The sequence below is a fragment of the Equus caballus genome, chromosome 22 (genome assembly GCF_041296265.1).
Source record: "Equus caballus isolate H_3958 breed thoroughbred chromosome 22, TB-T2T, whole genome shotgun sequence".
Lineage (NCBI taxonomy): Eukaryota > Metazoa > Chordata > Mammalia > Perissodactyla > Equidae > Equus > Equus caballus.
In genome coordinates, this window is record NC_091705.1 from 35,876,009 (window position 1) to 35,897,450 (window position 21,442).

The window sequence follows — 21,442 nt, forward strand, 5'->3', positions numbered from 1 at the left end:
CGGGAGGCAGATTATGATTGGTCGGTGGTCCTGTCAGTCTTCAGGCCTTTCTCTAACGATTGGAAAAAATGAATGCCAGTCTGGGAATCCCATATGTGATTGAATGCGATAGTAAGGGGGCGGAGCCCTGGGACTGATGATAAGGGTTGACTGCCATCTCCCCTCTGTCAGACAGCAAAGACGCCCCCAGTCCCTTGTAAACCTCTCAGGCCTAGGGCCCCTCCTGAGCTCCATAACAGGCCACCCAGTTGGGCCGACCCTTAAGGCAGCCTGGGCCCACGCCAGCCGGTAGACCCTCGAAGTGTGACCTCTGACCCCTGGCGTTCCTCTTGGAGCCGGCCCCCGGTGTGGGCTGAGGGGGCGGCCATGGAGCTGGGCAGCTGCTTCAAGACCTACGAGGACTTCAAGGAGTGCTTCAGCGCCTACAAAAAGGAGAACAGGTGCTCCTTCATCCTCAGGGACTGCGTCTCCGTCCGCTTCCACAACCTCAACCACGGCACATCCATCCGCGAGGACATCCTGTAAGGGCGGGGCACGAGGATGGGGAGGAGGCTGGACAGTCCCCAGGAGGGCGGCCTGGAGGAGGAGGGAGCGCAGTTGGGCGTGTCTCTAGGCGTTTAACAGGCACTCATTGAGCACCTGTGGATAAAAACGCCTCGGCGATAATTTCCTTCATCAGTCTCCTCTTTACAAAGCAATAATGCGGTTCATGGTTGGTTTGTTCGTTCATTCATTCTTTTTGTAAATTGTTCTTGAGCTCTTGAGATTAACAACCATTTTTTCAAACACTCTCCATGGCCCAGGCCGTTTTTTCTATTCTGTGCGTGCTTTCTGCAGGCCTGTGTCGAGAATTATAGATAAATCTGATCTTTCCCATTTGGTGATGAGAGAACAGGCTTAGAGTCTAAGTAAGGGTTGAAAACTCAAATGCCTTCAGGGCTCAGGTGGAACAGTCCAGTTAAGAAAGTTTAGCTTTTAATTTTACTATAAGAAAAAGAATGATGAACTAACAAGCCGACACCAGGTCTTTGTGCCATGTGGGACAACACAAGTGTACAGTGGGCAGAATGGAGAGCAAGCCCCATCTGGTCAACTCCAGCTGATGGCTGCCATGGGAAAAAGAAGATCCAGTGTTGCCAGAATTTGGGGCAAGAGGAGTCAGAAATCCTGGCTTTATGTGAATTTGTCCACTTTTTACAAATTGACAATCGATTCAAATTCGAGCACATACCATGTGGGCCAATTCTGAGGGTCAAAGTAGAGCTAAGTTTGGGAGCTCTGGGTTGAGAAGTTTGGCCAAAGCTCTCCATCCAGGTGGCAGGCTATGTTCTTGCCTCTACTCTGCAGTCCAGGGCTATGCAGGGTCCAGATGACATAAAGATGAATAAGTAACCAAACCCTCCCTCAAAGAGCTTAACATGGGATAGGGTTGTGCTCAGGTAAACCTACTAGAATGTGATAAATGCTTTATAAAAGAGGTGTGCAGAGGAGGAAGTGACTAATGCCCAGGAAGTGGGGAAAGGCTTCAGGCTGGAAGTAATGATTCCTCCTGGGCCCTGAATGAATGCCGAGAGCCGGAGTTCAATGGTTAATTACCGAGTAAGTAGAGGAGTTTGACCAGAAGGAGGTGCGGAGCAAAGGCACAGAAATGTGAAGGAAGGTGGCATGTTTGAGAAATGGTGTGGCCTGCCACGCTTGGCAGGAGATGAAGGCCGTGCAGTCTACCTGAGGGGTCGTTTTTTTTCTTTTAAAGATTTTATTTTTCTTTTTTCTCCCCAAAGCCCCCTGGTACATAGTTGTGTCTTTTTAGTTGTGGATCCTTCTAGTTGTGGCATGTGGGAGGCCGCCTCAACATGGCCTGATGAGCAGTGCCATGTCCGTGCCCAGGATCCGAACCAGTGAAACCCTGGGCCACCGAAGCGGAGCTCGTGAACCTAATCACTCGGCTACACGGCCGGCCCCTGAAGGGTCTTTAGGTACTATTGTGGCGTGTTTGGACTCTATCCTCTGCTGGCAGCATCTTTCTAAGCAGTGAGAAGAAGACAAAAATGCCCTGCTGTCATGCTGCTTGGAGTCTAGGTCGGATAAAGCGCAGCAGCCTCCTGTTGCCTTCAGGTTAAGTGCAGGACCGTTAACCTGGCTCGCCAGACCATCTGACCCTTCTGACGTCTCCATCTTGCATTGTGCGCTCCGTACAGATTGGGTCTGCTCCACACTCAGCCCTGTGCCAAGCCCGCAGCTTCCTGGTCCTTGCATTTACCGTGTCTGCTGGGTAGAATAACCTTGCCTATCCTCTTATCTTAGCTCACTTTTCCTCAAATGTCAGTCATTTGGTATGCTATCATCTCAGTACTACGTATACCATCTTATAATTTACTTAAATTCAGTTTTAAAATTCAGTTTTAATATTCAAAGAAACCTATTTTAGAAGCAATCTAAGCAGTAATATATAAGTAGTAACAGTTTATGGGGCCTGCCCCGTGGCCGAGTGAAGTTCACTTGCTCCGCTTTCGCAGCCCAGGGTTTCACCAGTTCGAATCCTGGGTGTGGACATGGCACCAATCATCAGGCCATGCTGAGGTGGCTTCCCACATGCCACAACTAGAAGGACCCACAACTAAAATTACGCAACTGTGTACGGGGGGCTTTGGGGAGAAAAAGGAAAAATAAGATCTTAAAAAAAAAGTAACAGTTTAATGGCCGAAAAAAGTCTATGTTTATAAATAAATATTAAATATTCTTGTGTAATCTGAGGTCATTTTGGACCACTTGTGGAAAACTGAGCTAATTGTTACTTTTCCTTCAGATCTCAGCATATTTTCCAAGAAGCATTTCTTGACTCCCTAAGGGTTAGGTTAGATGCTCCTCTTCTGTGTTCTGACAGCACCTGTTAGAGCTCTTAGCACATCATTTTGAAATACAGTTTACAAAGGTTTTCCTGGTTTGGCTGAGCTCTTCCAGGGAGGGACTCTGGTTTTCCATTTTTGGTATTCTCGCTCATTAGCACAGTGCTCCCTGCGTAGGATCAAGTCCAGATTCCTCACAGGTGCACCCAAACACCCTTCAGGTTAACCATCCCCAGAGTCTAGCACAGGGCTTGGCCCATATCGGGCGTTAAGTCATTGTTGAATGAATGAGTCATCAATCGTCAAACATGTAATTCAGGGACATAGGCGCTCCAGAATCAATCGTCAAACATGTAATTCAGGGACATAGGCGCTCCAGGGCCTCAGAGAAATCATGGTGAGCTGGAGCTGGGCCCCAAAGATGGGGAGGTGTCAGGAGGTGTACTAGGTTTCTATTTGCTGTTCTAACAAATTACCACAAAAGTAGTGGTTTAAACAACACAAATTTATTATCTTACAGTTCTGTAGTTTAAAAGGCAGACACAGTCACTGGGCTAAAATTAACGTGTCAGCAGAGCTGCATGTCTTTCTGAAGTCCCTAGGGAAGAATCTGTTTCCTTGTCTTTTCCGGTTTCTAGAGATTGCCTACGCTCCTTGGCTTATGGTCCCCTTCCTCCATCTTCAAAGTCAGTAATGGCTGGTTGAATCATCACATCACATCACTCTGACTTACTTCTGTTGTCCCATCTCCCTCTCTGGCTCCCCTCTTCTGGCTCACTCTTCCACTTTTAAGGACCCTGTGATTATATTGGGCCCACCCAGATGATCTAGGATAATTTCTCTTTAAAAAGCCAGCTAATTAGCATCCTAATTCCATCTACAATCTTAATTCCCCTTTGCCATGTAACCTAACATATTCACAGGTTCTAGCGACTGGGTAGTGGACATCTTTAGAGGACCATTCTGCCTGCCTCAGGGGACCATTCTGCCTACCACAGGAGGATTAGTGTCCTGGAGGGAGAAATGGTGTGAGTTAGTGCAGGTGTTAACATGATGTACTTAGAAGGCAGGGAGGGGATGTACTTAGCTAGAACGAAAATCTATGCTGGAGCAGTGGGGAAGAAAATTGGAGGAACTCAAATAACAGATTGGAGGTTTGGAATTAGTTTCATTTTATTAATGTTTTTGAAGGTTGAACAATTTAAAAAATGAATTTGCTTTTGAATGGTTAATAGAGTCATTTAATTTTTAAAAAAATTCAAACCATATAAAAGGCTCTAAAAGCCAGTGTCCCTTCCACTGTGTTGTCTTGAGGCAACCACTGTAACTTTCCTGAGATGCGCTGAGCCTGAACAGGCACATCTTTACCAGCATGTGCGTCTTTTTTTTTAAGACAAGCAGCTGCTTACTATTACACATATCATTCTACACCTAGCTTTTCTCACTTGTCAGTGTATTTGGGAGATTACTGCACATCGCTTATTCCAGCGTGTGGCAGTTTAATTCATTGATTTTGGCAGTTGTTTACTGAAAACTTACTCCATGCTAGCGTCTGGAGATGGTGTTGAGAAAGATAAATTGGGTCCCTGCCCTCGTGGAACTTCGCCTCCAGTCAGGGAGACAAATATTAAACATTAATCACAGATAGAATTATTTCCTTAAAATAGTAGTAGGATCTCCAAAGGAAAAGTCTTGGGTGCTGGGTGGGGGATGACAGTGAACCCTAATCTGGTGGGGGGGGTGGGTTGCTAACTGATACTTGATACCAGTGAGGCTCTTGATTAGGGAAAAAAACGGTCATCGCTGACATTTTGCAGAGATAATTTACAAAGTACATCTGACTTCATTATCCAACTTGGTCCTCTGAATGACCTTGTTAGAGGTGGGTTTTGTTATTCCCATTAAATGAGTTAATACATGTAAAGTGCTTACCACAGTGCCTAGTACATAGAAAATATTCCATAAATAGTAATGTGCTATTATTATGCAGATGTGGAAACAGAGCCAGGAGAAGCTAAATGTCAAGAGGACCCATAGTTTCTACCTCTCTGCTTTACATTAAGGTTGAGAGTTTCCTTAGTAACTCTTTGAAGGCTGTGTTCCATGTGCCTGAGCAAAGGGAGGAGGGAGAGTAGACCCGCTAGGGAGGCCAGGAGCAGGGACTGAGGCAGTCAAGACTTGAAAGAGGAAAGTCATGAAAGAAGCTGTAACAAAAAGCACCCTCACCCCCAAATCACCTGGTGTGAGCCAGGCTGAATTTGGTACAGTTACAGCCAAGAAAAATGGGAAGGGGCAGAAAGGAGGGAGCAGGTTGGAGCAGGGAGTAGCGGAAGATTTCAAAAAACTACAAGGTGGAGCTGCCCCCGTGGCATGGTGGTTAAGTTCAGTGTACTCTGCTTTGGCGGCCCAGGTTCATGGCTCAGGTTCACGTGTTTGGATCCTGGGCACAGACCTATGCCATTCGTCAGCCAAGCTGTGGCAGTGACCCACATATAAAGTGGAGGAAGATTGGTACGGATGTTAGCTCAGGGCTAATCGTCCTCACAAAAACAAAACAAACAAAAAACTATAAGAAAGCTCTTAGGTGTTAAAACTGAAGGTCAGACCCAGCCTGTTTATTGCCAGAATTCTTAACCGCCCTACTTAACCACTGGGTTGTAACAGCTTTCTAATTCCACTTGTTCATTTATTCATTCAACAGACTTCTAGAAAGAGCTTAAGTGTTTACCCCCAGAGTAAACATTTGAGTTGAGGTACAAAGATGAGTAAATTGTGATCTCTAACCTTATGGACAACAGTAGACTGAGCTAGTTTATGAGGAAGTGACTTCTTGAGCAGCCCAGGGCTTTAGCAGAGACCGGTTAACTGCTTGTTGGGATGTTGTAAAGGATATTCTTGGAGCATTTATTGGACACTGGCTCTGTGCAGAGCACACTGTGTTGGGCTTTTTGAGTGATATATGGATATGTGGGATGCACACTGCTCTTGGAGAACTGGAAGGCGGCGGTTGGAGGAAATATTTTTAGGAGATAATTTAGCAGAAAGCAATGTTTCCCAAGCCAGATATTCATACTGCTGGTGGTCGGACAAGATGATTTTAATAGTAAGTATTTATGTTACCCTCCAGACATAAAGATCCTTATTAAGTAGAGTAAAGAGAGCTGATTTAAAGAAAATTAAATAAGAAAATGCAGAGGGCCAGCCCCGTGGCTGAGTGGTTAAGTTGGCGTGGTTTGCTTTGGCAGCCCAAGGTTTCGCTGGTTCGGATCCTGGGTGTGGACGTGGCACCACTCATCAAGCCACGCTGAGGCAGTGTCCCACATGGAACAACCAGAAGGACCTGCAACTAGAGTATACAACTATATACTGGGGGGCTTTGGGGAGAGGAAGAAAACAAAAAAAGAAGAAAATGCAGAGCCAGCCCTGATGGCCTAGTGGTTACAGTTCAGCACTCTCACTGGTGTGGTGGCCTGGGTTCACTTCCCGGTTGCAGAACCACACCACTCGTCTGTCAGTAGCCACAGGGTGGCGGCGGCTCACAGAGAAGAACTAGAAGGGCTTACAACTGGGATATACAGCCATGTGCTGGGGCTTCCGGGAGGAAAAAAAAAGAGAGAGAAAGATTGACAGCAGTTGTTAGCTCAGGGAAAATCCTTCCCTACAAAAAACAAGAAACAGAAAGAAAAAGAAAATGCATGTAGCAGCTGAAACATAGTACTCAGTAAATATTTGCCAAAGTCATAACTGTAGTGCATGGTAGAAAGTGGTAGGTGCTTTAAGAGAGTCAAACATGCTGAGGAAGTTTCCACTAAATGACCAAAAGTCCCAGTCAACTGGGAAATTCTATGATTTTTATGCCAGGTTTCCCCTCTCATATGTTTATATGTGGCTGTTGTGTTTTTCTTTTTGTTAGACCTTTTTGAGGATTGATATTCTACACACAGTCCATGAAGTATTCTGATGTCTCTCTCCATTGCTGTTCAGTTTAATAGCTACCTTTTTTGAATACTTTTTTGGATTATATTCCAGACACTCTAAGAACTTTATAGGCATTGTTTTGTTTAATCCTCATCACATGCTTTAAACTAGGCCCTTGTTATCCAAGTTTTCATTTTCCATGTATCCATAGTCACAAGGCTGTGTAGGAAAGCAAAAGTCATAATGCAAAAATCTTGCTAATAAACTAGCCACTTATAAATTACTCACTACTTAATTATTCCTTCCTTCTTATCCCTACCAGTCCCATCAGCATCTTTGGCAGCCAGTTTCTGGCTAATGAATAGACGAGATAAACGTTAGGATGATACAATGTTAGTAAAACTGATTGCAAACTGAAATTGCACCTCTCCTACCTTGCACCTACAAGAGCTGTAGGATTTGAAGTCCCTGAAAGCAATGCGCAAGAACTCCTTATATCACCCTCAGCCTTATACCAGTTAACAAATGGAGAAGGGAAATCAACCAGGATGATGATACAGTAGTAGCTTGAAAAGCAAAGGATTTGCGTAGCAAAGAATTAAATTAGGCCTTTGGGAGACAGGGATAAAGTCCATGAATATTTTGGTAAAACTGACCTTTGATATTGGAAAAGTGAGACAGGAAATAAAGTAGCATAGTGTTTGGGAAAATTATACCAGGAAGAAAACAGTTGACGCTTTAAGTTGTTCTTTGATTATTCTAAGAACTGGGATATGGCTGCTATTATAACCTACATTTTGTTAAACATAATATCAGCTTCATAATTTTAGTCTCATTTTTATGATAAATTTCCACTCTGGGGCCAGCCCAGTGGCACAGAGGTTAAGTTCTCACGTTCCGCTTCTCTGCGGCCCAGGGTTCACCAGTTCGGATCCCGGGTGCGGACATGGCACCACTTGGCAAAAACCATGCTGTGGTAGGCGTCTCACATATAAAGTAGAAGAAGATGGGCACGGATGTTAGCTCAGGGCTAATCTTCCTCAAAAAAAAAAAGATAAAGTTCCACTCAAATCTTTTTTTCCACTATTTACTATGAAATGTTTCTGGGGATGTTTTTGGCTGCAATTAACTGAAAACTCTGACTCAAAATGGCTTACTTCTTTTTTTTTTCCAAGGAAGATTAGTCCTCAGCTAACTACTGCCAATCCTCCTCTTTTTTTGCTGAGGAAGACTGGCCTTGAGGTAACATCCGCACCCATCTTCCTAGTCTACTTTATCCGTGGGACACCTACCACAGCATGGCTTTTGCCAAGCGGTGCCATGTCTGCACCCGGGATCCGAACCGGCAAACCCTGGGCCGCCGAGAAGCAGAACGTGCAAGCTTAACCGCTGTGCCACTGGGCCAGCCTCAAAATGGCTTATTTGTTAGAAGCCCAGAGGAGGGCCTCTGAAAGTGATTGTTTCAGGGGCTCAGGCTGGTTGCATCTTTCTGCTCTGCCATCCTCAGCATGGGTCCTGACATGGCACAAATGCAGGAGTCACATCCGGAAGAAAAAGCCTTCCTTGGTTTCCTGCAGATTTCCTAGCATGTTTCTTTGTCTAGAATTGGGCCAGTATCCATTGCCATTCCTAATAAGATTACCTTAATTGGCTTAGACTAGCCCTGAAGCACTTAGCTATGTGGGGGAGGAATGGCAACCTGAATAAAACTGGCCTTTTAGGAAGGAAGAAGGGCGCTAAGGGATGTTGGGTTGGCAACCCACAGATCCTGTCACAGCCGTTTAAATGAACTCACTTTGAGTGGTACTGATTATTCTTGGGTCAGGCATTGATCTTCATAGACTAGTACTCTTGTTATTTCCATATTTATAAGTAAGGAATTGGAGGCTTAGGGGAAATGAAGTGACTTGTCCAAGTTCACACGGCTAACAAGTGGTAGAGCTGCCATTTAAACTCAGATCTTCTGGCTCCACATCTTCTTCCTAACTCAAGTTCTATTGTCCAGAATGGCTTTACTCCACCTTAAAAGTCCTATTCATTGCTCAACGTGCAATTTACACACAACAAGGACACAAATCTTATGTAAAATTAATCAAAAGCCTTACTTAATCTGTGCCAACCCCACAGAGTGAATCACTCTTTATTCAGTTCTAAGTTTATTGTTTGTATCTCTATTTAACCATTCACTTGATTTTGACTTTACTGGCCACCTATGTAATAGTCTCTCTGCTCACTCGAGTTAGAGACTATCTAATTAGTCTCTGTAGCATTGTGAGCAACGAGTACAGTGTTTGGAATGTGGTGGCACTTAGTAAATGTGTGAAATTAAACAAAGGACTTGTCTAAAGTTATATTTATTAAGAGTAATACTGCTAGGACTAGAAGCCAAGTCATCTGACAAGCTCTGCCAAGGATCTTCCTAGTACGCTACTCATGCTGTAAGAACTTTCTGTACGGTACAGTCACTCATTTAACGTTCATTCAGTGTGTGTGTTTAGAGCACCTAGTCTGTGCCAGAGGGCAGTGCCAGGCACTAGGAGTACACCGGCAGCACTGTCTGGTAGGGGAATGCAAATACCCGCAGAGCAGACTGGAAGGAAGCAAGACTGGCTGACTCCCTTCCTCCAGATCCTGCCTGAGCATTCTTAGATGTAAGCACTAAGGCAGATTCAGAAAAGTATAAAACGCTATCCCTGTCTCGAAGGGAGTCTGTGCTTTACCTGGGAGACAGAAATAAGGACAGAGCTCAATGAATTCTTGCAGAAGATTTGTGTACTTCACTCTATGTAAGTTATAGCTCAGTAAAAAAGATTAAAGAAAGCAGGGAAAAAAATAACAGGCTTCAACCTAGTGCCCATTAAGTTTGAAATGCGTTATGCCAACAAGGACAGTATGTTTAGAGATCTTTAAGGAAGTTGTTCAACCTGACCGGTATGTTGAGGGTCAAGTCGAGGAGGGTAAAAATGAGAAGTCAGAGGAGGGAGGAATATTTTGAAAGAAGACAGGCAACATAATGGTTAACTGTGCAGACCGTAGCCAAGCAGGCTTAGTTCAGGTCCCCGGTCCTCCAGTTTAGCGGAGGATTAAACCCCAGATTCTCATCTTCAGAACCTTTAAGCCGGTTTTCCCATCTGTAAAATGTGGATGATAATAGAACCCTTTTCCTGGTAGGAAATGAGGCATGTAAGGGGCTTAATATAGCCTGGCATGTAGTAATCCTTAACACGTGTCCTAGTGGTAGGAAAGATTGTAAAAGACATGTTAACATATTGGATGTAGACATGGAGAAGGAGGAATTAAAAAGAATGCCAAGGTTTCCGCCGTGGGAGGTGCAGTCATTAATGGAACCAGGAAAGGGAGAAAGAGCTTTATGGTTGGCACTCACCAGTGTCTTTTCTTTGGATTAGCTTAACAAACTTGCACCAAGCGCACAGAAAGTCAATATAGTTTGATGAGCTAGAGCTGTGCTAAGACACTGAGCCAGCAGAAGGGTAGGGCCCAATCTAAGGGCTTGGGGAGGGCTTCCTAGAAAAGATGATGGTGGCACGTCGTCCTGAAGGATGAGTAAGCTCTGAGATGAAGACAGGTGGGAAGGGCATTCCAGACAGAGAGACAAACACGAGCAAAGGCGTAGAGGTGTGACAGTATCGTGAACATGGGAAGCTGTAGACAGTCTTTCTAGGGCGTAGAAAAACAAGATGGTGAGGGGGTAGAAACGAGGCTGGAGAGAGAGGCAGAGGCCATGCTGCAGTCACTCCTCACAGGCCTCACCATACTGCTGGGCTGCCCCAGCCCCCTCCTTGGCCCTGAGCTAGGGATGGCATTGCCACCCCAGTGCTGTTCACACAACAGGTGCAGGCATTTTCAGCCCTGGGCCCTTCCACCCTGTTATTGCGGGCCTGACATATCCTGTTTTTCTAAGCTTGCCCCACAGGGTGGGCAAACAGGACCAGCTGGATTAGAATGTTTGGAAAGGGGTTGATGAGGTGCCCAGGCTGTGTCATGTCATACTGGGGAGTCAGATATTTTCTCCCTTCCCTGGTCTTTGGGCTGGGACTCCCTGAGGAGGCAGGGGCATGACCCGTCCCACCCACCTATGGTCCATGAGTCATTTCTCCAGTACATCTTTGATAAGCATCTGCTGAAGGAATGGCATCGTGTTAGGTGCTTGGAATACACTGAGGAATAACTCAGGTTTGCCCCTTGAAAACAGCCCCAGCCAACTGAAAAGGTACTGCATGAACACCCAAGAGATTGTCACAAGGCAGAGGAGCTGCGGTAACAGCTGACTTTGATTTAGGATAAATGAAAGGCTGAACTAGGCTCTGGGTTAAATATTCCATCTGTGGCTTATTTAATTCCCGACAACAACCCTAATAAGATAGTTTCATTTTTATGATGAGGAAACTGCACACAGAGAGGTGAAATGACTTGCCTAAGGCCAGACAACTTCTGAGTTGTGGTGCCCAGATTCAAATCCAGGCAGTCAGCCTCCAGCATCCCCACTGTGTCACCACTAGGTATACTGCCACCCGGAGAATCTGCTAAGCCTTTTATTTTAAATAAATACTATGAATTCAGAAAAAAGAGCAATTACTGTGGCTTGAGGGTATCCACAAAGGCTCCCTGGAGAGGGTGGGACCTGATTTGGGCCTTGAATCATGGGTTGAATGGGACAGGAAGAGAAAAGGATCAGCTATTCAATTTAATTACCCTTCTCCTTTGAATCATCACTTTCAGCCTAGAATGGCAAAGCTGGCGGGGACCCTAAAGATCGTCTAGCCCAGGGGTTCTTAAACTCTCTTAGGATGCAGACATTTTCCTTTAAATGAAAGATGAATCGAGATCTTCTATCTTAAAGAGGAGGCCCAGACTTCCCCTAATCCTTGAGGGCCACTTTTTTTTTTAAGGTTTTTTTATTTTTCCTTTTTCTCCCAAAGCCCCTGGTACATAGTTGTGTATTTTTAGTTGTGGGTCCTTCTGGTTCTGGCATGTGGAGTGCGCCTCAGCGTGGCTTGATGAGCGGTGCCATGTCTGCACCCAGGATTCGAACTGGCAAAATCCTGGGCCACCGAAGCGGAGCGTGTGACCCTCTCAGCCGTGGGGCTGGCCCCTAAGGGCCGCTTTTATCTTTGCTGTCTGTAAGAGGCGGCGGCAGTGGTTCCAAAAAGGTGGAATGAAGGAGGCATTTTAAACAGTGAGTGACCAGCTAGGCACTCTGCTGCTGCCTCTTGTCCGTTTTCGCTTGTGTCTTGCCTCAGATTGAATTGTATGTTGAGAGCTATAGATGAGTAACAGAGTGAATGAAAGGAGTTGGGGCTTAGAACTGCTGGAGATAAAAATGGGGGAGTGGTTTAGTTGGAGAGGGTCTTAAAGAAAAAGCTGAATCCTTTGGGACTGGAGAGTGAGCGTAAATCTTCCTTTCCTTCATCCAATACTGCAGTGTGGTCTCCAGGAAATGTATCAGGCACTGTAAGACCCTACAGGGCCTTGTCTCATAAGAGAAAGGGGATAGTCAGCACCTTTCTCATTGTCACCTCTACCTTCCCTAGATATGTGCAGGTGAAATTTGTCTGTATTCGGACCCAGTCAAACAGGAAGAGAACACCAGAGGAAGACATGTGCCCAGCGTATTTGCTCCTGCGGTATAATGAGAAACTGGATAGACTATTTATCAGTGAACTCAACACCCAGCATATACATGTTGACTCTAAAACTGAGGGTCCTGGAGGAGACGCCACTGGTAAATCTCAAAAGACAATGTGCCTGCAGAAACCCCAGCCTGCACAGCCCACAGGCAAGAAGGACCTTGACACAGCTGAGAAGTCCCTGGTTGAACCATCATTTTGCTTAGATAAGGTCCAAGCACCCTCAAAGCAAGAGCAAGAGAGCATCACTCCTTCTGACCTGGCCAAGATAGCAAAAGTGATGAAGAACTTTCTTAAGGTGGATGAAGGTTCCATGGCCTCCTTCAGTGTGGGCAACAGCCAAGACCTGGACCGGCTCAGCTTCCAGAGCAGCAAGATGAGCAACCTGTTCATCCGTTTCCCAGAGAATCTCTTGCTGCACCGGGTGGAGAATGCTCAGGGCCACATCCTCTATGCTTTCTTGGTGGAGAACAAGGAACGAGAGAGTCGAGTGGTCCACTTTGCTGTGCTCAAGGCTGAGACAGCCACCTCCGTGGCCAAGATGCTGAGTATTTTCACAGAGTTCAACTCAGATTGGCCCAAGGTCAAGGTGGTCTTTGTGGACCCGTCCTTCCCTCATCGAGCCATCCTGCAGGAGATCTTCCCTGCTGCTCGCATCCTTCTTTCTATCTACCACACAACCCGTCTCTTGGAGAAGAAGTTGCATCGTAGTTCAGCACATCCATCCTTTAAAAGGCTTATGAAGGAAGCCCTGCGGGAAGCTGTGTTTGTCACTTCTGATGCCAGCGTGCAAAATCTCTGTCAGATGTCCCAAGCCCTACTAGATGGGGAGCTCTTCAGTTTCCTGCAGGCCCACTGGTTCTCCTGTGAACTGCTGTGGTACATGCATGTCAGGAAGGGCCTGCACGCATGTAACACCTATATGGACAGCCTAGACGTTGTCACCAGCAAGGTGTCAAGCCTCTTTCGAGAACAGCAGTCCCTGCTGGACTGCATCCTCCGCTTTGTGGATTACATAGACTTCTTTAATACCAAAGGCTTGAAGAACTTGCCCATGGCTCCTCCCAAGTTAAAGAGAGCCCGGCCAGCAAGCATACCACCAAAGTCCAAGAAGGCTTTTGGAATTTGTGGAGGGAGCCTTACCAGGCTTCTTGTGGATGAGAGAAAGCCAGACCCACAGCTGTTGCAGCAGCAGCCACAGGTGCAGCCCTCCCGGGGTGGCATGCTAGACACCTTGCACCAGAGTGGCTCTGAACTGGCCTATAAGCTGTGCCACAATGAGTGGGAGGTGGTGCAGAACTCCACCCACCTGGTGGACATGGCTGGCTCCTCAGTGGACGTTCAGCTGCTAGAGGACTCTCACCAGGTTAGCAAAGATGGCTGTAGCTGTAGCTGTTCCTTTCAGCAGTGGTACCACCTGCCATGCCGGCACATTTTGGCCTTGTTGCACACCAGCCAGAAGCCCGTGGGAGAAGCCATGGTGTGCCGTCGGTGGCAGAAAAGGTACCAGCACCTCCTCGGGCCCAGTGGGGAACTCCGGGACCCTGTTGTGGTCCCAAACACAGGCCAACCTGGGAAGCAAGGACGGAATGACATGATTCAGGACCTAAGCAGGGAGCTAGCAAACCTGCTAATGCAGAGTGAGGGGCCGGAGCTGGAGGAGCGCTGTTCTACCCTGCGCAAGATTGTGGACATCTGGGCTGACCCGTGCCAGCAGCCTGAGCCCAGTCACCAGCCTGCGGACTTCAAGGATGTGGGCCGCCTCCCTTTCCTCTGGGGAGAGCAGGAGGAAGGGGAGAGACTCCCTCCTGCGAGAGCCACGATTCATGATTAAAACACTTGCACTGGCGCACTGGACCACAAACCCCTCTCCTTGGAAGTCGGAGAGCTCAAAGTGGGCAGGACATGCCAGAGGTCAGCATTTTAACCAGTGTCTTCCTAGGTAGGGCTAGGAAGATTGTTACAATAGGGAGAAGAGGAGCCCCACTGTGTGACAGTCCTTTGAATCTGCCCTTTTTCCACCCTACCTTTGGCATTCCTTGGGAGCCTCGTTCATTGTTCAAGGCCAAAGTTATCTCCATGCTGAAAGGTCATCCCTCTTTCTCCTCTGACCCCTGAGATCCGATCTTATTCTCTTTATAGAGATGAACCCCCGCCCTGGGATAGGGTGAGACCATTTAAAATGGACCTGGTGAAAGGGCCTGTTTTCGGAGACAAAGGGAAGGAGGGTGATCCTTGGCTGTTGCTGCTCTTTACAAAGAATCTGTTATTTGTACCTATTTTTATTTATATTAAATAAAGTGTTTTTTTTAAATAAAATCAAATAAGCAGAGTAAAGGTGTGCTGCTTGAACAGTGAAGGAATCTAATGGGGGTTGTGGAGCCAAACAGAACTTGATGCCTCAAATTCAGACTGGGCAGTCCACCACTGAACTTCACCCTCTTCCCACCAACCAAGCCTTCAACACTGATTTCAGCTGCCTTGTACTCTAGCAGGAGGAGGCCGATTAGACTGGGAGGGAAGAAACCTGAGTCCTAAATCCGACTGCCCGCAACCGCTGGGGGACTGTGGGCAAGTTCCTAATTTCTTTGCCCCAGTTTCCTCATCTGTAAAAATTAGTGTGTTGGTCTGTTCTAATCGCAATTTCCCCTCTAGATTTATATAAACAGAACATTTTCATTGCAGTTATAAGCACCGACACTGACTTTTGTTGTTGTTAGTTGTAATCTTAATTACCTAAAGCCCGGTAGCCATCCAGCTTTCCAAGGTGCCATCTTCTGGCGAACTGAGGTCAAAAGATGGCAGGCAGCCTTGGTTCACCTTGACCTTCCCTTCTGGATCTCTCTCTTCCCTAGAATACTGGAGGGGGTAGGGCTGGGCAACACCAAGCTTCAGGGCTCTCAAGGAGATCTGGATTTCCTCAGCTCCCAGGGTTGGGCCCCGACCCCTGATGTAGAGACAGAATTGGAGACCTGGGCCTCAGTTTCCCCATAAGGCAGAAAACAGTACAACTACACGTGCATCCTTTCCTACCCCCCTGGGGCTTTGGAGTGTGACCAGAAAAGAAAAAAATCCGTAGAACACTGCTATTTATTTTCCTTTTCATTTTCGGCTTGTGAGGGAGTTTCCATAGTAGCACGCCTGTCCAGTCGTCTGCCCGGAATCCAGGCTCGAGAGTTCCTGTCTCAGGGCTCAGACTGGCAGGAACAAGAGCGTCCTCAGGCTTTCATTGGTTACCGCCAGCCGAGCCCCTCGTAGCCCTGGTAACGGCTCTGCCACGAGTCGCCAGGCTGCGATTGGTCCGTGCGCCAAAGGCCGAACACGAACTCCTCAGGCCGTTGGCCCGAGTCACGGGAAGCGGCGCCGCGGCTGGTGATCCTAGAGGTCAGTCACAGTCAGAGGCAGGGTCAAATAGGGAGAAATGGCGACAGAGCCAGGCTGTGGGTGAGTGGTTTTTGAAGGGGTGGAGGTGTGAGGCACCTGATGACCACCGTCACCCATGACACGGCTCCAAAAGGGGCGGGAGGATGACTGCTCTTCTGGCTCCGGCCGGACTCCGAATGGGAACGTCAGACATCCACGTCCTCCCACCCGCGTTAGAGGTGAGAGGTCAGAGGCCGCGTCCCCTCTCGGTCCCTGGTTTTTGGACTTCAGGTGCTGTAGAAAACAGTCAGGATCGCCAGCCAAAGGCTCAGCGTCCACCTGCTTACAGGGCAATAGTGGGCAAGTTACTTAACCTCTTTGAGCCTCAGTTTCTCATTTGTAAAATGGGGACAACCCGGTTTGGGGCCAAATAAAGGAAGCATTTGACTGGCACATTGCAGTTGAGGGATTTACATAGAGGCGGAGAAGCTATGCACGTTTGTTAGCTCCGTTTTGTGGTTGAAGGGATTGAGGCCCAGGAGGAATCACTGACTTGCCGGAGATCACACAGCAAGTTGGGGGCAATTGCAGTTCTCTTGCGTGTACCAGGACCAAATGAAAGAGTGGATGCCAAGAAGTGATTTGTAAATATAAAGTGCTAGACAAATAGAAAATGCTATTAAGAAAAAGAAGACCATATGCAGCTCTAGCCTTCACACTCATCTCATGGAACCAAATCTTTCCATGTCTGGCTTAAAAATTAGGTCTCAACTCCAATGTCATCCTGCCTGCCCACAGAGGGGGCTTCCCAGAAGACCTTAGCTAAAGTATCCCTCCCTCCCCCGACTTACTCTCTACCTGTTACCCAGTTTTGTGGTCTTTGTAACTTTTATTATCTGATATATCCTTGTTTGTTTACATGTTTATTGTGTATCTCCCCAGAACAGTGCTCATGCATAGTAAGTGTTCAGTAAATTTTGTCTGGATGAATAATTGAAGAGCCAAGCCTCTATTCTCTCCTTAAACCTCTGTTCCTCTCCATAGGCCCATCTTTGGAACAAGATCTGGGAATTACAGTCCAGCCTCAGGCCTCAACTTAGTTGGAGCTTGAGAGACCGAGAGCCTCCTGGACAGCAGCCTCACAGAGAAAGTACTTTGACCTTGGCATCTAGACTTCTCCCATCTCCCCCATGGCCCTGACAATGCTGAATGAGCTCCTGATTGAGGACCCAAGCCCACCTATGCTGCTGTACCAGGTTAGCAAGACTGCCCAGTTAGATACCCTCAACTATCAGAGCTGCTTTATGCAGGGCATCTTTGCCCATTTCCCTGAGATCCTATTTATCCACCGGACCTATAACCCCAGGGACAAGGTGTTATATACCTTCCTGGTGGACGGACCTCAGGTGCAGCTGGAGAGTCATCTCGCCCGGGCAGTCTACTTTGCCATTCCTGCCAAGGAGGATGCTGAAGGCCTGGCCCAGATGTTCCAGGTGTTCAAGAAGTTTAACCCAGCATGGGAGAGAGTGTGTACCATCCTAGTGGATCCCCATTTCCTCCCCCTGCCCACCCTAGCCATGGAGTTCCCCGCAGCCGAGGTCCTGCCCTCAGCCTTCCACATCTGTAAATTCCTCCAAGGTAAGTTCTATCAGCTGTCCCTTGAACAGCCTGTGGAGAGGGCGCTCCTGACCTCACTGCAGAGCACAATGTGCTCGGCCACAGCTGGCAACCTGAGGAAGTTGTATACACTCCTGAGCAACTGCATCCCCCCGGCCCAGCTGCCTGAGCTCCACTCACACTGGCTGCTCAATGACCGCATCTGGCTGGCCCACCGCTGGAGAAGCCGATCCGAGAGCAGCCGCTACTTCCAGGACCTAGAGGTCACCACCCGTGTCCTCAGCCAGTTCTTTGGCACCACCTCGTCTGTGGAACAAGGCATGACCTCTCTGCTCCGATACATGCAGCAGAACTCCAGAGACAAGGCAAGCTTCAGCCTGGGCCTGAGTCCCCAGAACAATTATGTCCCCTCATATGTCACCCCTGAAAGCCCCAAAGTGGAGCAGTTGGTAGAAGCCCGCATCCAGCACTCCCTTAATGCCATCTGCACGGGCCCAGCGGCCCAGCTCTGCCTGGGTGAGCTTGCTGTGGTCCAGAAATCTGTGCACCTCATCGGCTCTGGCTCCGAAAAGGTGAACATACAGATCCTGGAGGACACCCATAGGGTGCAGCCCCAGCCCCCTGCCAGCTGCAGCTGCTACTTTAACCAGGCCTTCCACCTGCCCTGCCGCCACATCCTGGCCATGCTCAGCACCCGCTGCCAGGTGCTCCAGCCCGACATGCTGCCAGCTCAGTGGACAGCAGGCTGTGCTGCCAGTCTAGACAACATCCTGAGCAGCAAGTGGAGTGAGACCCTGGATAAGCACTTGGCAGTGGCTCTCCTCACTCAGGAGGTGGGTCAGCTCTTACAGCACTGCAACCAGGAGGAGTTTGAGCGGCGGTACAGCACGCTGCGCGAATTGGCTGATGGCTGGATCGGCCCTTATGAGCAGGTCCAACTCTGATTTCCGTCACTGCCCAGGGATGCTCATCCACACTGTGCACACTCACATCCACCCCCACATGCACACCCCCACACACTCACACTGTTGTACTGCCATGGGCCCTCCTTCCAAGAAAAGATAAGAGTCCTATTTTACTGCAGCCTGCTACGTAAAATGTTTCTAGTTCCCCAAGATAAGAGTCAGCAAATCTTTGCTGTAAAGGGCCCAATAGTAAATATCTTAGACTTCAGTGGCCACATGTAGTAGTCTCTGTTGTATATTCTTGTTTTCATTGTGGTTTTTTTACAACCTTTTCAAAAGGTAAAAACCATTCTTAGCTCAAGGGCCTTACAAAAATTGCTAACCCCTGCTCTAAGATAAGAGATAAGACACTGAGTGAAGATAGAGGGCTGGGCCTTGGTTTCAGACACTCACCTGACCCACAGAGGAAAAGGCCCCTCAGGGGAGGTGGCTCACTAGGCGCCCAGGCTCCTTCCTGCAACCCCCTCACCCATGCTGAGTTCATTAAAGTTGAATGTTGCCTATTCCAGCACTTATCTAGTTCTTTGTCTTATAGAAGGCAGTTTAGGAAATACTGTGGAAAGAATACACACTTCAGAGTCTGACACTACATGCAAATCCTCGTTCCTTCCCTGCCTGATTTTTGAGGCCTGGTTCTTTTTTTTCAGTGGAGAAGACTGGCCCTGAGTTAACATGTGTTGCCAATCTTCCTCTTTTTGCTTGAGGACGATTGTCTCCAAGCCAACATCTGTGCCAGTTGTCCTCTATTTTTTGTACGCGGGATGCTGCCACAACAGGGCCTGACAAACGGTCTGTAGGTCTGCGCCCAGGATCCAAACCCGTTCACCCCAGACCACCGAAGCAGAGCATGCAAATCCAACCACTGTGCCACCAGGCCAGCCCCTGGTTCTCCTTTTTACTAGCTATGAGACTTCGGGCAAGTCGCCTCTCTAAGCCTCAATTTGTTCATCTGTAAAAAAGGGGATCCCCACAGCATTGGTAAGTTTAAAGGAAAATGGGCATATAATGGGCCTGACACCCAGTGGGTGCTCAGATAAATGTTAATTTTCCTTCCTTGCTGATGGTCCCATCACCTGCACTCAGTAGGCTGGGAAATGTAAGGCAAGAGGAAAATTCACATTGCCTAGGACTTTGTACAAGAAATTTTGATCAGGTCCCAAAATGATACAAAAGAAGCCTCGACTCTCCAAGCAGGGCCCCTACCACAGGTAATTTTCATCATTACTACTCTCACAAGACTGTCTCCTGGCTTCCTGGTATCTGGAGAAACTTCCTGGTGTCTGGGCCCTGATGAAGGACTGGTGTTTGTCAGAGTGGCTCAAACAACCACCCTATCCCCTCCCCTGCCATAGGCACCCCCAACCCTGTCTGCCCAAAAACCATACGGAGAAGCCACCCTATGTGTCTGGTGCAATTTCATCCAGCTACAAGCAGGAGCCAGGAGGCTGGCCCCTCCTGGATCTCCCTAGGGCCATGTGCCCAGAGGCTGTGTGGGCTTGTGCCTGTTCCCACCGCACCCCCTCCACAGCCCCCTCTGGCTCCGGATGGGCCATCATGAAAGCTTGAGCCGCCCGAATCAGGTCCTCTTCCCGCAGGCCTGGGACAGGCACGGTGGGGATGCCAGCGATCATCATGGCCAGGGTAAGGATGCAGATGTCAGGCTGGGAGCTGGCTTCCTTCCCGCCTGTCTCAGAGGGCATCGGCAGAACCCCTGGTGACAGCTCACACAGTAGCAGGGGTCCAGGCCTGCTGGGGCCACCCCGGTGGGGATCTCTGCTGCTGGAGCAGCCATCCTCCCAGCCCAGGTTCTCCGGCTGCCTTGCATGGGGGAATTTGTGGCAGTATCGGCCATACTCCTTCTGCCGCAGTGTCTCCCAGCCAACCCCCCCAGGGCAGCCCCTGGCTTCTGGCACTGCCAGGGCCGGGCTCCAGGCCTGGGCAGCACGTGCCACCTGCTCAGCTTTCTGGCTCAGTGGGCCTAGTCCACTAGAGGCCACCACCATTGGCTCTGCAGGACTATAGAGGCCAAGGGACGAGCCCGGAGAAGCAGCCCCACCTGCAGAGATAGGAATGAGATGGAATGTTATTCTTGGTCTCTTTGTGGAGGCCCTGAGGGGCAGATCATTGGGAGCAGGAGCAATTAAGACCAGCCCAAGACGGCTGTCTAGCAGTTGGGGACTATGTTTTACTCATATCCACACCCCCAGTCCCTAATACTGAGTAAGTGATGGAGAAGTGTTTGTTGAATGAATGAGTGAGCAAGTGGGTAGGTATTGGCAAGGACTTTTGGAATGGCTTTTCTTCAAAGAGAACTGACTCCAGGGCCAGCCCAAAAATACCCAGCAGAAGCTCCACCTCCCCAGAGCCAGGAATCAGGTTCTCAGGGGAAGTTGCCATACTCCCTCCAGTTCCAAGTGCCCCTCTCTCACCTTGGCCAGAAGGCAGAAGACCCGGATGAGTTTGTGGAGACATGAAATAGGACATGGCTACCCCGAAGCCCCTATTTGTGAGGGAACAGTTGTCTGCCTCCTGTCCTACTCTCTCCATCCTTCTAGAATGTTACCTCATAGTCCCTTCTCTTTACACCTGAAACCCACCTCACAGCATTGACCTGTTCATTCTAGAACCTGAATATGACAATGGGATGAGGTTAAAAGAGTGCTGGACCAGGAACTGGTTATTCTAGGTTCTTGCCTTTACCCTGGGCAAGTCATCTGAACAGTTTTGTTCCTTGATATTCTCATCTGTAAGGCGGAGGTGATGACCACCTACTACCCCAGCAGAAGTTGTAAGAGTTAGATGAGATCACGTGTATGGAAGCAAGTGATCAGAGATACCACTAAAAGAATCTAGTGCTTTGTGTCCTGTAGCGTGAGAAAAGGAATACTCTGCATTCACTCATTTGCTGTGTGACCTTGGACAAAGACTTTCCCATCTGTGGGCCTCAGTTTCCCATCTGCAAAATGAAATAGTTGGTCTAGGACACTGCTTTTCAGGCCGGCTGCACATTAGAATCTCTTGGGAGCTTTTAGAAATCCTGACGCCCAGCCTCATTCCAGACCAATAAAATTAGAATCCCAGGGTC

The 21,442-nt window shown here is 48.2% G+C and overlaps 3 protein-coding genes across 4 annotated transcripts; 2 read left to right on the forward strand and 1 right to left on the reverse strand.

The window, feature by feature from the left end:
• The first annotated feature begins 3 nt into the window (after positions 1-3).
• Positions 4-18,865, forward strand: ZSWIM3 (zinc finger SWIM-type containing 3). Of its 2 annotated transcripts, XR_011430742.1 has the most exons (3): positions 136-521; positions 12,317-14,326; positions 16,820-18,865. XR_011430742.1 is itself a non-coding variant. In XM_001503346.6 (2 exons), exons 1-2 carry the CDS (start codon positions 367-369, stop codon positions 14,244-14,246), a joined length of 2,085 nt encoding a protein of 694 aa, XP_001503396.1. In that variant the 5' UTR covers positions 4-366; the 3' UTR covers positions 14,247-14,744. The 2 variants fall into 2 exon arrangements, 1 of the variants encoding a protein (XP_001503396.1); XM_001503346.6 differs by lacking the exon at positions 16,820-18,865 and having other exon boundaries at positions 4-521; positions 12,317-14,744.
• On the reverse strand, positions 15,485-21,052 carry SPATA25 (spermatogenesis associated 25). Its single transcript, XM_001503355.5, has 2 exons — positions 20,787-21,052; positions 15,485-20,413 (listed from the first exon to the last, which is right to left on the reverse strand). The coding sequence occupies exons 1-2, from the start codon at positions 20,902-20,904 to the stop codon at positions 19,782-19,784; spliced, it is 750 nt and encodes a 249-aa protein (XP_001503405.2). The 5' UTR covers positions 20,905-21,052; the 3' UTR covers positions 15,485-19,781.
• Positions 16,966-18,865, forward strand: ZSWIM1 (zinc finger SWIM-type containing 1). The gene has a single exon (XM_014735184.3). It carries the CDS (start codon positions 16,966-16,968, stop codon positions 18,334-18,336), a length of 1,371 nt encoding a protein of 456 aa, XP_014590670.1. The 3' UTR covers positions 18,337-18,865.
• Positions 21,053-21,442: the final 390 nt, after the last annotated feature.